The sequence below is a fragment of the Cryptomeria japonica genome, chromosome 4 (assembly GCF_030272615.1).
Source record: "Cryptomeria japonica chromosome 4, Sugi_1.0, whole genome shotgun sequence".
NCBI classification, from domain to species: domain Eukaryota; kingdom Viridiplantae; phylum Streptophyta; class Pinopsida; order Cupressales; family Cupressaceae; genus Cryptomeria; species Cryptomeria japonica.
In genome coordinates, this window is record NC_081408.1 from 226,379,252 (window position 1) to 226,396,341 (window position 17,090).

General features: G+C 33.1%; 1 protein-coding gene across 2 annotated transcripts in view; it reads left to right on the forward strand.

Annotated features, from left to right (window-relative positions):
- Positions 1-13,245: 13,245 nt before the first annotated feature.
- Positions 13,246-17,090, forward strand: part of LOC131027243 (DExH-box ATP-dependent RNA helicase DExH17) — a 290,481-nt gene continuing 286,636 nt past the window's right edge. Inside the window, exons 1-2 of one of the 2 annotated variants that reach the window (XM_057957261.2) lie at positions 13,246-13,407; positions 13,713-13,858. In XM_057957261.2, coding sequence (XP_057813244.2) covers positions 13,776-13,858 — 83 coding nt within the window. In that variant the 5' untranslated portion in view covers positions 13,246-13,407; positions 13,713-13,775. Of the gene's footprint in view, positions 13,408-13,712; positions 13,859-17,090 lie in introns of those variants that run through there. The other variant, XM_057957262.2, reaches the window with a different exon arrangement.

Genomic DNA, 17,090 nt, shown 5'->3' on the forward strand with positions numbered 1-17,090 from the left:
AAAGCAAAGAAAAAGTATGCAGAGCTTGTTGTTCCTCCTCCAGATAAAGATATGAATCAAATCCAAGAGTCAAACTATTTAATTCACAGGGTTGAGTTGGGAAAGCAAACTCATGATTCTACATCAAGTGATGTTATATTAGATGTAGAGGCTCTTGTATCTAGATATGATGAAGACAAGGTTAAAAAGGATCAAATCAAGGCACGAGTTGAACAACTCACCTCAATACTCATCAAAGTAATAAGTCCTCAGAGGTTATTAAACTAGTGACTCCATCACTAGATGAACTAGTTGTGAAAAGAGCCGAGCAGACAGCGTCACAGAGTAGAGTCATGGGAGAATGAATAGTTAGGATGTTGAGTCAAGGTACATGAATCATAAAATTAGCTTGCACCATTGTTAATAATCTTGATGTTGTAAGATCGGAGGTGAAGAACACCATAGAATCTTTCTCCCACGAACTTGAAACATAAGAGAAAGACTTTGAAGCTTGGTTGAAACTTGAGGATTTTGATCTTGATGATCTCATTCAAAATGGTGTTATTCCTTCACGATGAAGGTATATTGAATAGAGAGAGGCGTTAGAGAATCATATGAATATTTTGAGCGCCTTGTGAAAGATATGAGGAAAACCCCAAAACAATGTGCAAATAAGAAAAAAGAGATTGTTGCTAAAATCTCTGAAATTCCATGTGCTTTCCTAGATGAGAATTAAAAAGTCCTTGATATTGATGAAATAATTAAGGAGTTTAGTTTTCTTGTGACTGTTGAGGTTGATAGGGAGGATTTCTCTTTGTCCTCAATTGATAGATTGCTTGATCTCCAATTCATCTTGGATTTCCTGGATTCACTTTTAAAGAAACACAAGAAGTGTTGCATTGACTTAGAAGATTCTATAACATGAGTCAAGATCATCACCGACAATTCCCAAGTACCTGATGGAGTTCAAATGAAAAATGCCTTACAAAAGCTTGAAGAATTCCAGAAGCGAGAGTCAACTTGAGGAAAACGACACACAGTCATTTTCATGTTTTTCCCAGTGGCATTTTGTTATGTCAATCAACACCTCGAGTATCATTTTGTATATGCTCATGTGCACATGTTGAGTGCACAAGTCCTAAGTCAAATCGAACTCTTTGTTTGACAGTCTAGAATTAGTTGTAGTTTCCTATTTTCATGTTGCACCCCTCTTTTGTATATATGAGGGTTAAAATTATAATAAGGATCCTTTTTCCATGATTGTTTATGCAACAAAACTCTTCCAAAGTGAAGAGCAAAGTGAGACTTGGTGTACACTTTGTTAAATTTACAATTTAATCAAAAAGGAGATAAGCTTGGCATTCAAAAAAAAATTTGAGAACAAACTTATGCATGGTGTGAATGTTCTTATGTCATTTGAATCATATTTTATCAAATGATTAAAATTGAGTAAGTTCTTGATGCTAGATATTGGAAAGTTTTTGAGTCTTTGCAAGTAATCTTTGAGTTACTTTGAAAATTCAAGGATTGGAAATTGGTTGAGTGAGTTGTTTAAAGTATTTGAGATTTTTTAAGTTATCTCTAAAATTTGTATTATATAAGATAAAAAGTAAAGTCTTTGTGTTGTACGGATTATCTGGTTAGATTAGAAGATCTTTTAATATATTTGTAAGTCTTCAAGCTGACAATATATTTGGGTTACAATGGTTGATAGGAGTTTGGTATTCAAAAGAATCTTTGAGTTCTTAGTATGCATAATTCCCATCTTTGGTTCATTTTTCAGAAAAAGGGAAGTAACGAAAGACGTTGTTCATTCACAGACACTTTACTTCCTAGTTAACTTAATATTACTGCAACATTAGAGTTTTTTTAGTTAAGGGAATCTATTCTTAAAAGAGAATTAGATAAAAATAGTTATGAAAAAAGAGAACTAAGTTGTTGCTTCATCTTGGAATAGTGTAAAGTTAGCAGGTATATATGATAGAAAGTAATTGCAGTAGAAAGGGAGAGCCTTCCCTTAAAATTAGGAGAGATCATGTCTTGCCTTCTGAAAGATGCCATCTCAAGTGTTATCGTGAAACACACATTTTGTGAACCTTCATCAGTTTACAAAATTTTCACCCAACATACACAAAATATGAATTGTAGTAATAACATTGTTTAAGATGAATGAAGATTATAATACTTATTATTAGGAAATGGTTGAAGCCTTGACTCAAAAACTTATAGCTTTATACTTGAAAAGCAAAACTGTACCTGTTTTATTTTTGTTAAAACTTTCCTGCTATATTGTAAACAAAACATTTAACAGTAATGCAATTACTAGATAAATAAGGAATGTTGAGCAGGTGGTACATGACGATTCCCCAAATGCAAGAGGTATTAGGTCTACGACTGCTATGTCTTGTGATAGTGCTTCAGATATCATTCACGGTGGTTCTTCTGATGTTGGGAGGAATGTTGATGATCTCTCTGTTATGGTGAATACTCTTTCTGCTAGTTCTCATTCCTAGAATGATGGTGGACTCTCGTTGGATTGGTATACGAAGGCAACATAGGTGGAGGAGGGATAGATTACTGTTAAGAGTAAGAAAGTGAAGATTTCAAAACCATCTTTTGATATGACTCTCTGATCCCACAATAGTAGCACTGAGTGTAAATCTTGATTGTTTTAGGTTGGAGGAGTTTTGGCTAGAATTTTTATGGTCTTTCTCTAGTCTTGTTTCAGGTTGTGGGAGCCTACTATTAATACCCATGTGTTAGTTTGAGGGTTGGTTTTGTCTCTGCCCCATTGTTGTAATATTGATTATGTTTTCTATGAGGTTGTTTTGTTGTTAGTGGTCTATTTTGGCTTAATGTCTTGTTAAGTCCAAACTTATCTCCTCTTGTAAAGGATTTCGAGTCCCTTCAAAACTCGTTCCTTCTTTTATCAAAAACAAGGAAACAGATAACTAAGAAGTTTACAACCAAACTAGAAGATTTAAAAAATTTAATGTAAAAAGGATTGTTGTCTTTGATTGAGAAGTACTTTATATTCTTTGTAATTGACTGCTCTCCTAGCATAACTAAATCAACTCCACATTGCTCTTAGAACATAACCCTCTGCAACAATCTGCAAAAACCTTCACACTATTGGCAGCTTCAATGCATATGCATATATGTATATACATATATGCATATGTACATATATACGAATTAAAATATTTAAGTTGAAGACTATAGTATATTCAAAACCATTTTTATAAAAGCATGTAGAAATATGTCTTGTAGAAGGCAAGAAGTACACATTTGTAAAATTGGACAAGGTGGCAAAGTAAATGCTTATTAAAGTTTGAAATGCTTATTATTAATATGTTTATTAAAGTTTATTATTAGAGTTTATTGATATTTCTTGAAGTTGTCGATAGTGTCAATCAAATCTCTAGTTTCATGTTCTGTAAACCCCTGCTTGTTTGAACATACCGTTGGTAGTGTTTTATTTATTAATTTCAATTTTTGAGCTTCTAATTTTTCCCCTGATTGTCCTATGATATATTCCCCGGGGTTTCCATTATTTTATATTTGGAAACACACACACACACACACACACACACACACACACACACACACACACACACACACACACACACACACACACACACACACATATGTATGTATGTATGTATGTATGTATGTATGTATGTATGTATGTATGTGTGTATATATGTGTATATATATAGATTATGTAAATAGATATATAGATTATGTAAATATGTATATATGTGCATGCACATATATATATATATATATATATATATATATATATATATATATATATATATATATATATATATACATGCTACAAGTGTGACAAAGCTTACGATTCAGGTTCCCTATGTTCATTGATTACTTTCCAAACCTTTTCCTTATGTAAATTATATATATATATATATATATATATATATATATATATATATATATATATATATATATATATATATATATATATATATATATATATATATATATATATATATATATATATATATATATATATATATATATATACATACATGCTACAAGTGTGACAAAGCTTACGGTTCAGGTTCCCTATGTTCATTGATTACTTTCCAAACCTTTTCCTTATGTAATTTTTAAAAAAATGTTAATCTATTGTTTCTTATCACTTGGACAAGGTCATTTTTTTGCTTAATCATGTTAGTATAAATCCTTTTGTGTTTTTTTTAGTTTTCTTTCAAATTTTATAGACTTCCAGTGGTCTTGAATTCATCACCTTCTATGCCCTCTCTTTAAAAGTGCTAATACTTTGTAAGGGAAAACATACAAATCACCCTTTTCAGAATTTGTTTGTCTGATATTTCTGCAACTTGCAACTGACACTATTTAAGATGAATGAAAATTAAAGTACTTATTATTAGGAAATGGTTCAAGCCTCAGCTCAAAAATTATAGCTTTATAAGAAAAGTAAAATTTTACCTATTTTATTTTTGTAAAAACTTGTCTGCTATATTGTAAACAAAACATTCAACATTCAACATATACATATACATATACATATACATATACATACATATACATATACATATACATATACATATACATATACATATGTATATGTATATGCATATATATGTACATATGTTATAATTCCATTTGTCTTAAGAGTGTGGATGCTTTTGCGTAGTAGCGAAACAACATAGAAGTCATTTTTAGCTCATTGCACAACATCAAAGTCTCCCATTTTCTTGGAATTGATTTTTGTCCAATGTCAAAACTATTTAGCTTAAGGACTAGAAAGATCGACCTATTTCCCTGCTTTTTTCTTTTTCTTTTTTTTTTGTTAATTATCTGCTCTATGATTCAGATATTGACTCCAATAATATAAGGGCCTTGTTTCAAGTTGTTGTTTATGATACCACTAATCATCTACAATAAAAAATCCATTTTTAGTTTTATTTTTATATATTGTTAAGAACGTATACAAGTTCAAATCATAATTCACATAGAAATTGAAATCATATTTCATAGAAAAGTGCAAAGCATCAAAGGCAAAATCAAAATGAGTATAAAATGTCTACAAATTGCCCAAAAGTTGTTTAGAAACAACAAGGCTTTGAAGTAAGGTATTTTTCTCAATAATCAATTATACAGATTATAGTATGCAGTAACATTTTATATAAGAAACAAATGCATTGATAAAGGCATTGCAATAGTAGTAATTCTAGATTTAGCAAACAAATATCTTACAAAACTTACCTATTAGCTAGTACTTCATAATTTAATAAAAAATGAATAGGATTAAATACTTCATAAAATATTTTATGCTTCGTAATGTAAGCACACCCATTGTCTTGTTTTGTCATAATTTTACAAAGTAGTTTTGAATTTCCTAGGTCTTAGCAAGGATTTAAAGGCGCTTTCATAGGGAATTCAATGACTTTTTTGTCCATAACATGCATTCTTGAATCATTTTTTGAAAACTTGAACTATTTTAGGAAAACATCTTAGGCATCATTACAAGAGGAAATGCAAAAGCTTAGTTTTTGTCTTTGTCTACCTTCCACTACAAGAGGAAGAGAAGAAAGTTTAGGGTTTTGGTCTTGTTTCTAGTAAATCCATGTTACTAATGTAGAGAGAGCCTCTTGGCACACAAAATAGAAGATGGAGGGATTTCAAGAGATTGAAACAAGTCACTGTTTGTGCCTAAATATTAGTGCCTACAGAGCAATTTCTTAAAAAAATTGACCCAACAAATGTTAAAAGCGATTATACCTAATGAACAATGGGTTGATGAAATTGGGCTCAATCAAACATCAAGAATTTTCTTTAGTATATGACTTTAACAGGAAACCCACATTCCAACTTAGCCAAAGCATAAACAAAACAACATAATGTTGCAAATGGGAAATGCAATCAATTGAATTTAGAGCTTTTATTTGGGCTATAATTAAACATTTTTACTCATTCATAAAAAATGAACTATTATCATACCTCTTTTACAAATACCCTTTCTTTCCCTGTTTGAAATTCCAGTCGTTAGCACAAGCACCGTCTCCACTCAAATTTCTCTCTCCCACCTGCATTCCAAACTCCACATTTCTCATAAACCATAATCTCTATAAAAACCAAAATTTCAGACAACACGATAGGGTTTCTAACCTCATAGCACTCTAGCTAATTTACTATGCCTTGCTAAACACATTACTCTGCTAAACTTCACCTTTCCCTTTTTGTTTTCTACATATTTGTCTACCCATGTTCTTCGCTAACCCAATAGGCCGATTGTACTACACATTTAATCAATTTTCATTGTCTCCTGCCACTTTTCTCCAATTGTCTAGCACTTACATGCACTTAAACTACTTGTCATAGTTAGTTGAAAATTTTGCAAACTAGGTGAGTTTACAAAATTGTGGTTTCAACCACAATGTTTGAGATTGAATCTCTCCTAATTTATAAGGGAAGGCTCCCCCTTTCACTTAATACTCTATCTTTCTAAAATAAGATACAACATTCAATTTCTAATCTAAACTTGGGTGGTGCATCATCCTATCCTCTTTTTTAGAATAGATGTTATTCTCTCCTCTTTCTTTAGGAAAGAATTTACAATATGGAGCAGCAATATTCCTTACAATTTCAATGTTACAAATTAACCCAAAATGAAGGAATAATCAAAATACAAATAAGTGAAGAAGAAAAGTTTCTACAAAGGCCTAAAGTCCTTTGTTGCTTCTTCGGGATGAGAAATAGTGCTTAAGCTCAAAGTCTTAAAAATCATTGTTCTCCTATCAACCTTTCTTCAAATAATTTCTTCAGTAACCCACAATATCAAGTTAAGATATCCAAAGTAAAGAACAAAGTCTTTATCTTGATATCCTATTACAACTATAAATAATATTTTGCAAAATGATAAAATGAAGCTCAAAGTTTTCAAATTAAGATTCTTTTTTCAAGATGGCACAATAAAGAACAAAGTCTTCAAGATGTTATCCAATAATATTTCACTAACTCTAACCTTGAAAATACCAATATGAAGCTCAAAGTCTTCAAAATGATATCACATTCATTAATTCCTCATTCTATTAATAAGAGTTAAAATATGACACAAAGTCCACAAACCAACAATTGTTTCTACTCTTTAACAATACTCCCTTGACAACACCTTTACTTGAGAAAAATAAGAATTTACAACAAGAATGACATAAGAACACTCTCACCATAAACCACAATGAATCCAACAAAAAGTCTGAATGCTAAATCTTTCTTCTTATTTGATCAAGTGTGCAAAATAACAATAGGAACACAAAGTTTCACTTTTGCTCTTCACTTCAGCAGAGTTTTGTTTCATATAGATTAAAGATTCTAGATAGATAAATTACAATAAGCAACCTCATATATATATATATAGGTGAGGTGTGTTGAGAAAATCTAGGAAAAACTATGACTAAATCAAAGAAGAGTCCTATTTGACTTAGAACTCATGCACTACCTAGATGTCAAAACTTAGATACAAAATGATACTCGAAGTGTCAAAGTCTTATTCAAAAATGCATATACAACTTTTAAACTATAGAAAAATTCCAAGTGTTGCCATACACTCCATTTTGATCTTGTTTCATCAATTCTTCGAACTTCTACAAAACTGCTTTCATCTATTCTTGATCAGGTCCTTTGGTGTGACTTGTGATGACCTTGACCCAGGTTATAGAGTCTCTAAGGCTTATGAAACATTTATTGTACTTTTTCAAAAGAGAGGCTAGATCATCTATATTTATTTGGATATATATTAACTTGTCTATTCAAGACAATGAGAATACCCATTTTTCAACCTCTTCACCAACAAGTAGACTAAATTCCTTAATGATGACATCTTCGTGAAGGTGTTTCTGATTCTCATCCAGGAAAGTGCAAGGGAACACTAATATCTTATCAATGGTGTCCTTCCCCTTATCATTGCATTCTTTTTGAGCTTTCCTCATATGTTTGACAAGTACCTCCAAGGTGTTCATTTGATGTTCTAGTACTTCCCTTTGTTCAATATACATATCCCTTGAAGGGAGAACTCCATTGTCAAGAAAAACATCCATTTGTAAATCTTATAACTTTAACCAAGAGTCGAAGTCCTTCTCATATGTGTCCAATTCTTGTGAGAAAAGATCAAAAGTTTTTTCAACCTCAGACTTAACACCTTCTAAATTATTTACCAAAGTAACAATGAAACTTATCAAATGAGTCCCTTGACGCAAAAGCCTATCCATCCGCTCACCAACTGATCTTCCACATGAATTGACATGCTTAGCTTGTTTGACGAGTTGTTTATCTATAGATGATGTGACTTCAATTGTCTTTGATGACTTGATTATCTTGATCAAGACCTCACTGAGTTGATCAACCTGTTTCTTTAACCTATCCTTCTGAACTTCTCTTCATTGTACATTGCTACAAGATGTTGAAAAGATGCTTGAGCATCCTCCATTGTACCTTCACGTGTTTTCTTACTAAGGTCAATTATATTGATGACATAGTCAGAGGGTTGTACCTTATCCAAAACTGTGTTTGGTGGAGGAATTGTCATCTCTACATATTTATTCTTGGATTTGTCCACCTTCACCTGGATAGAGTTTTGGCTTTCTTTGTACCCTTAAGCTTAATAGGTACAAACTAACTGAAATAAAATTCATCTGGGGATATGGCTCACTTATTTCTTTTAGGAGTGTTAGACACTATTCAAGGTGGCAAAGGTGTATCATCATCCACTCTAACATTCAATACGTGTAATGCCAACTCCTGAGATTGAACATTTTTAGTAACAATATGTGGAGTAGAGGTAACAATGATAGGTGTATTTTGAGCAATAGAAACACTAGGAGGAACTTGGGTTTCTAACATAAACTTATCAAAAGCTTCCAACATTGAAGAAGTAACCTTAGACAGATTAGGAAGGAAAACAATATCATGGTTGTCATGAGGTATGTCAAGGTAAGATTCACTAGTGGATGTGGAAGGAATGACACGAATTTCAGGAGCTTGTGATGAAAATGAAACAGTGGAACCCAAAGGAATAGTATTTGAAATTGAAACTAAAGTAGTACTTGTAACATCACATGATGCAAGAGGAATACCTTCTTGTGTCTCTTGAGACTGGGAAGTACTTGGGATTTCAGGTAATCTCTCTTCATCAAATTCTTCTTCCTCTTAGTCCAGTTCCTTTTCAGGTTCATCTTCTTCTTCTTTCTCGCATGTATTATCTTCATATTCTTCATCAACCTATTCATGAGTTTGAGTCTCTCGAGCAGAAGAATCACCTTGGCTCTTACCTTTCCCAACTATGAATTTGAATTTCGGGCCCTTTGGAGTTGCTGAGTCTTGTTTGTTATTGGTCCTCAACTCAGAAGTCTTTCCCAAAGGTCCTATGGTTTCATCCTTGGATCTGGTTTGGAAAGGCTTCAATTGAACACCATGCAGAGTTAACCAAATATTTCTATTAGCAAGGATGCTTTGGAACTTGGTCCTTATTGAATTGTTTTCCTTTTGGGACCACTGGATAAGAGGCAAAGGTGATCCAACAACTTTGTTCATATCATACATATGATCTAGGATGTCTCCATCCTCCTCAAGATCCTCAGGAATATCAACAAGATTCAAATTCTCAAATTTCTCTACTGTTAGGTGATAGTAGTCAAGCCTCTAATGTCTTCTTCAGTTCCGCAATCAATCCACACATCTTCAATCTGGTGCAAATGAGTATAGCTTTTCTTGATTTTATTCTTCATGCCCCTATAGTCAAAATGTTTCTTGGCCTTGAAGAATTTCATTGTCACTCTTCTCATTTCCTCTTCCATGGCTCGGGCCTTGTAGATAAATTGATAGAATACCTCCCAATGGTGAAGGATAACTTGAGACCAACCTTATGAGCTCTACATTGATGCTCATGGATTGATATCATTTGATGAGCCATTTCCATGAGAATCATATTGTCTTACGGATACCTTGGAAGCATGAAAGGGTTCTCAATCAAAGCATCCAATCCTGAGATATGTGAATGTGGGGAACTGTAAGAAGATACAATCATATTGACTTACTACATTCCAGGCCTCATCTGACACCCTCTTATTCTAAAGATCCTTTTCAAACATACACATGTGATGGGTGGAGAAAGCATCATTGACTCTCTTGAAATGATGTAAACTCTCCTTAAGAGTTAACTGTGTGAAGTACTGATAAACAAGAATTTGACTCCTGTCACCTATGGTGGAAAACCCTGGAAAATGCATCATTGAGGTAGTTGCATAGACAAGATATGAAGTCATGTAGAACTTCAAAGGGGTAGGTACTTTTCTCAATTGATTGCACAATGCATCTGCAATCTGCTTGCCCTAGTAGATTTGCTTCTTGTTTTTCCTAATGATACGAATGCATTGATACATCCATTTGTGATAAGTGTTAGAAATTGGGAGCTCTTTAACTCTACTGAGAAGAGTAATGAGAGCATTGACCTCCTTGATGAAATCACTCCGTTGAAGAGTTTCAGGCTACCTTGCAATTGTAGGCCTATGAGTCTTCAACCAATTCCCATTGATGTTTCTCTTGCACTTATCTGAATTATTTTCATAATAGATCACTGTTGATTGCATATCAATATTGGCATATTGATCTATATGCGGGGACTTGAAAATTGTGTCAAAGAAGTTATCATCAAGATTGATGACAGTCTTCTTTCCCTCTACATCCTTCATTGATCTAGTTGTAGGATCATATCTATTAGCTAAGGCTAACATAAATTTCGAGTTCTGTGCTTACATGGGAAAGCCCACCACTAGATGAATTCCACTATTGATGGTGGGCTCCATTTCGTAGGACATTGGTGGGTCTCTGACTCTTTTCAAGAATTCTTCAAGATCTACATGTCCAATTTCCATCTCTCGGATATTATCAATGTTTGATGATAGAGATGAAGGAGGAAAAAATGGATGAAGCTCTTGCTTTTTGAACTTTATTGTTCTTTTGATCAGTGATGGCTTCGTCATTGAAGACAATTGCACTACAACATTGAAAACATCATCACCATATTTGAATGGATTAGCCTCCATTCATGTGTATAAGAATCCCATTTTGGTAGAATAAAAACTTTTGATTAATCACAACTTAGTTAAAAATCATCAATTCATAAGTGTGTGATTTAAGTGCAAATCAGACTTATAAGTCTGATTAGCACTTTGAAAAAGTGAAAACAAAAAGAAGTGCATATCGAACTTGTAAGTCCGTTTGCCCTTAAGGAAAATCAAGTCACAAAGGAGATGCATATTGGAATCCTAAGTTTAATATACACTTAGGAAAAAACCTCAAAACAAAGAGGTGCATATCGGGTTTGTAATCCCGATATGCACTTGGGAAGACCAAAATATGAAGGTAGATATCAGGTTGTAAACCCGATATGCACTTCACATTAAAACCATGCAAGTCGATATAGAGTGATGCTAGTCGGGTTTATAACCCCTACTCATACCTAAGCAAGGGATTTTGGTGGGAGTTAGGGTTATAAACCCGACTAGCACCACAACGGACAAAGCTTAAAGAAATGGTGGCGGCGGGGTTGTGGTCCCACCACACACCATGGGAAAAAGCTCTGGTGTATGATGGAGACACAACCCCGCCATCCACCAAGGAAAGACAGTCGAAAGAAAGCAAAGTGATGTGGGTTGGGTTAGAGTCGGACAGACATCGAAGCTGAAGGCTTCGGTGTGTGTTGGGTTCAAAACTCAGCTCACACCATGACGGTTTCGACATAAAGAAAATGAAAGGATATCGGGGTTGGAAAAACACGACACCCTGACCTCTACTCAAACAAAAAGAAAAAAGAAGCCATTGCAACTAAAACAAAACTACAAAAAAGAGAAGGAAACTAAAAGCATACTTGAAAATAAGATGAGGTCTTCGACCTTGCTTGAGTGGGAATCCTTGCACTACACCTTGAATAGAATGAGCAAAAAAAATGTTCCAATCGAAAATAAAGGGAGGTGGAAACCGAAATCAAATCAAACTCTAAAGCAATAAACGAAAATACGTGCAAAATTATGGTGTCATTCGAACTTATAGGTCTGATCTACACTATAATGCTCTAAACAGAGTAAGTTGGACTTATAAGTCCAATATACACCTAAAAAGACAATCAAGGTGTAAAGTCGGGTTTTAAATCCGACTTTGCACCTTGAGACTAAAAACAATGTAAAGTCGGATTTGAAACCCAATTTTACACCAAAACAAGAAAAGTAACACTTATAGTTAAAATTTTTAGTTTTAACTAATAAGGCGTGATTTCCAAGATCGAATACCAAGCATTCAAAGATGAATGAGGCGATAAAAATGCCTCAAAAACCAAAACTTAAAGAAAAGAAGACGAATTTGAAAAAAAATCGTAGGGGGTTGCCTTGTTTTCTCTTAAAACAAAAACAAGGATAACAATAATCTATACATGTATTTATTAATTGTTATGACCATAATTACCGTGTTAAACGGTGTTGACAACTATTTCAACCATATTCATTATGTTTTTCCTTTATTATGACATTGCCATTGTTTGAATAATGGGGAACCTAGCAGAATTATTGATAATAATAGTTTATCCTTTCTTTTAGCTTTCTAGTGATGACATTTATGTTGGTGTTTTGCATATGTATATACATATACATATACATATATATACATATGTATATATGTATATGCATATGTATAAACATATGTACACAATGCACACACACACACACACACACATAGATATATATCTGTGTGTGTGTGTGTTTTCAAATATATTGATATTAATAAATAAAAAATTGTCAATTATAGCAAATGACTTTAATTTTCCTTTCGACATGGTTCTCGACGTTTGTATCAAGAATTTAAAACCCAAGAATAATATCATAGATCAATTAATGAAAAACATTGTAAATGATGACAAATTAATTCAATTTCAACATGATTCTCGATGTTTGTATCAAGAATTTAAAACCCAAGAACACGATTCCAACATCTATCTAATTTTTTAATTATACATATGTATACACATACACATGCATATATGCATATGTACATATATAAAACAGTAACTGCAGTTTTAATTTGCCAAACTCAATTTATTTCACATTGGAGGGACTTTAGCTGTTACACAGCTCTTCTTAAATTTGAGTAATTCGAACTTCAATAATATTTTTTATTTTTGTCTCTCCTTTTTTTAAAGGAGGGAAAGGTATTTATTTCATGTTTCAAATCACATGTTATTGAATTCATAAATTAGCTCGCGGTATTCCTCGCCTTCTTTTTCTGTAATCGTTTTCTCAAGGCTGCCAAATTGGAGAAAAAAATTGTTGCTGTTCAGCTTTTTCATTGAAAGCCACGCAGAACTCCATAAAATTTGTTCAAAATTCTTTATAGGTCGAGCTAAATTCTCTGTAATTTTAGTCCCGCGATATTTTGGTCTGTTGCTGTCGAACATTTAATTTTAGCTTCATCTTTTTTCTGTCTAATAAATAACATTTTTCCGAAAGCAGAATTTAAACTATTATCCAGAATTCAAACTGTAATGCACATATCATCTCGAGGCTTCATAGATTTTCATGTATTTGACATGTACTGCCGTTATTAGTGTGTCAATCAAGAATTATAGTAGAATAGACGCTTATATTTTGGAGTAAATATGTAAATTTAAGCAACTATTGCCATTATTTGTTTGAATTTAGGCGGAGTTGAAAAAACTGGCCAAGTAGCTGAAAGCATTTTGTTGTAGTGAGGAAAGAAAAGCCATGGACTGCTCTGCTTTCGATCCAGATGTTTTGAAATCTGTTTCTGCCTTGCCCAAGCCGCTTCAATCGGTTTTCAGTTTCAGGTGTGAGATACTTATTATTCTTCGAAAATTTGTGGCCACATTCAAATTAATTTTTTTTTTCTTAAAAGGTAAATTTAGACTGGTTTAGGGAAACAATCATGTCACGACTTGCCTATAGTGTAATTTTTACTCGAATAACTGGAAAAGTTTGGCTTATATTTTTTAGTATAATGAAATTTCTTTTTAGGATACACTTTGAAGCAATTTATGCTTCGTGCACTGTGTTTCATAAGTTGTTTAAATTTTATTGAGAAAAAAAAGATTAAAATTCAGCAGTATGAAAGCCTTTTGAGGTTTTGAATAGTCAGAATGAAGCGAACTAGGGTTTATCATCTTTATTATGTCAAATTTAAATTAACTGAGGTGAGATTTTGGATTTATTCAACGTATGTTAGCTAAACTAGCACTGAGGGATGTCTCTCAGTAGAAACAGAAGAAATAGAAAATGGAAACAGAGGGGCTATTTCAAGGTGATTTAATTAGTTTATAAATACAGATCCGTCGAATTGTGCCTAGTGGTTGCCTCTGTGTTGATGAAGAAGATTCTAATTCCTGATAAAGGGATTGTGTATACAACAAGAGAGTTTTACTCCTGGAGTTTTGGCCCCCCAAAATGAAGAATTTGTCTCTGCAACGGAACTATTTTACTCCTGGAATTTGGAGCCTACCGGCCAACAAGAAGGAAACACCTGAGTGGATGAAAATAATTTAAAACAAAGAAAAATATATACAAACTACCGATGGAAACACCCTAGTAGACTAAAACAAAGAAAAATACATACAAATATCAATGGAAACTCCATAGTGGATTAAAACGAAGAAAATAACGAAGCAATTTAACTCTTGTCAAAGGAACACACAAAGTACTTTTCATCTGAGTATTAATGAAGTGGCTTAACCAAATTGATAGGCATTTTAATATTTATTTAAAACTCATGTTCATTTGTAAGCTTATTCAAACTGTCTCTTCCGACATGCCATGCTTTGTAAACTATTATCAGAACTGACATTAATTTATTAAAAGTAAGAAGCCGACCTCTGTCACATTAGGCCTAACCATGGACACGAGTCATCCTTGACATGGACACACCAAGATCGATTCTCCAGCAACATCTATCTAGCACTCTGGAAGCAGATTTTTTAATTAGTTAAAATTCAAAATCATGTTATATTCTGAATTTCAATTAAATAATAGATATGGGCAGATGTGCATCCAGAGTGTTGGATAGACAATAAGTGTTTCTTCATGCAAAATACAAGTGGTAGACTTTGTATTTAGGTGGTCAATTCTTGCTGAGAGATCCATTTGACTCATTATGGGTCAGTTTCTGCCTGGAATCAGGAGATCTATGATAATTCTGATAGATGTTGGATTCATGTTGCTATTTTTTATCTTCTGACACTAACTATGCTATTGATGCCAAAGTGTCACTTTGTTGACACTTGTCCTTGCAAATTTTGTGCCATCACTTATTGAGGTGAGTCAATGTCTGCCTCCATGTCTACAACAATGGAGTGTTCTGCTAACATTTCCCTAAATTTAAACTTTTCTTTGTCTTTGAGGCAACCAAAATAATGAATTGCCCTAATTACCTGGAAATAGAGCATTTGCTTTACTCGTCCTCTGAAAATTTAGAGTCTGCGGGAGAAGTCTGATGTCTAAAGTGCTGGCAAGGTCAATAGCCTTGGTCTTACAGTTAACCATAGAGTCTTCCACCTTGGCTTATCAACGTTTCTACCTGCATTCTCGAAATTCATATAATTATCATTCTTCATATTCACTTAACCATAAATGGAAGTTGAGAGGATATCATTGCTTTACCCTTACCCTTTTATTTTCTTCAAATATGGCCAAGTTTTGTACTTTATTCTTTTTTTCATTTTCCTTAGATTTTGCCTCATGATCTTGATTTTCCTATCTTTTTGTTTACTCTTTTCCTCTTTTCCCTTAGCTTTCACCTCTTATTTTCTATCCAATTCTTCTCTCTTCTCTCTTTTTGTCTTTTTTGTACTTTGGATCTGCCTTTCTTTCCTTTTTTCTTCGTTTTTTAAGCTTTCCTTTATTTCAGAATGATTGTTATTTATATTTCTCTGATTTTCAAGGATAGAGGTACAGGGTTTTGGACATCGATTTTTTTTTCTTGATTTTGGGGATGAGGAGGGAGATGTCTAGTAAAATAATTTATAATTAAATTTTTATAAATTATTTTAAATTAATTTAATATAAATTTGTAATATTCCTAGCAAAATATTTTAGCAAATTTAAAAAAAAAATACTGTACATATATTTAATAATTTGGACAAACACATTTTGTGTTTTAACTATTAATAATTAGCTCTTACAAACCCAAAATTATCTTCTTACATTTATTCAATAACACTAAACCCTAATAATATAGGTTGGGTTCACAAATAAAGATAAGTTGCAGTTTTAAATGTTTGCCCAAATTTAACACACCTAGATTACAAACACTATTTTGCATTCATTGATACCCTAGATTCAAACTGGGTTCACAATTGTAAAATAAATTGTAGAGCCTTTCTTACATTCAATGGGTTTGTAATACATTATGAAACGTTTCTATAATAGCAATAACATCTAGAAACAAAACTTCTACACCCTTGACCACTTGCAAGATGGTCCAACTCAATATAGTGGAGAGCTGCCCCATGAAAGCTCAAATATAAGCGTTGAATAAGATTACCCTTTCGACCAAAGGGGTTTCTTTCTTTGATGCCTATGACAAAAGGGTTTTTCTTCTTTGTTTGTTTGTAAATTTGAAGTTTTTTGTCCTCAAATCTAGGAATGTGAACACAAGTGCTCAAAGTGGGGTCTTTTGATTAGGTTTTCTCTGTAGTTTTTTCATAATAACCCTTCATGAAGACCCAATGCCTTTAATATCCCTAGAAATAATGTTGAGATCTACATTGAAGTCCTTGAACATTGGAATGATGTGCCACCGAGGATGCCCAAACCTAATGGGTACCAGTTTCCCTTGGATAATGCATGAAATCATGCCCATGTGTGTATAATTGTATTTGAAAGGCACATGGATGTGATTCCTACATATTGCAAATGTTCTCTACAATAATGGTGCAAGGTTTGACTTGTTTAAGAACTCTAGCCATCACATTAATGGCACCAAGGCCTTTTTCTTTGTCTTTGTAGTTGAAGGCTAAGTCACCAGGTTCAGCTGAATTTCATCCTTGAAGTTCGAAATTCGCCGAACTT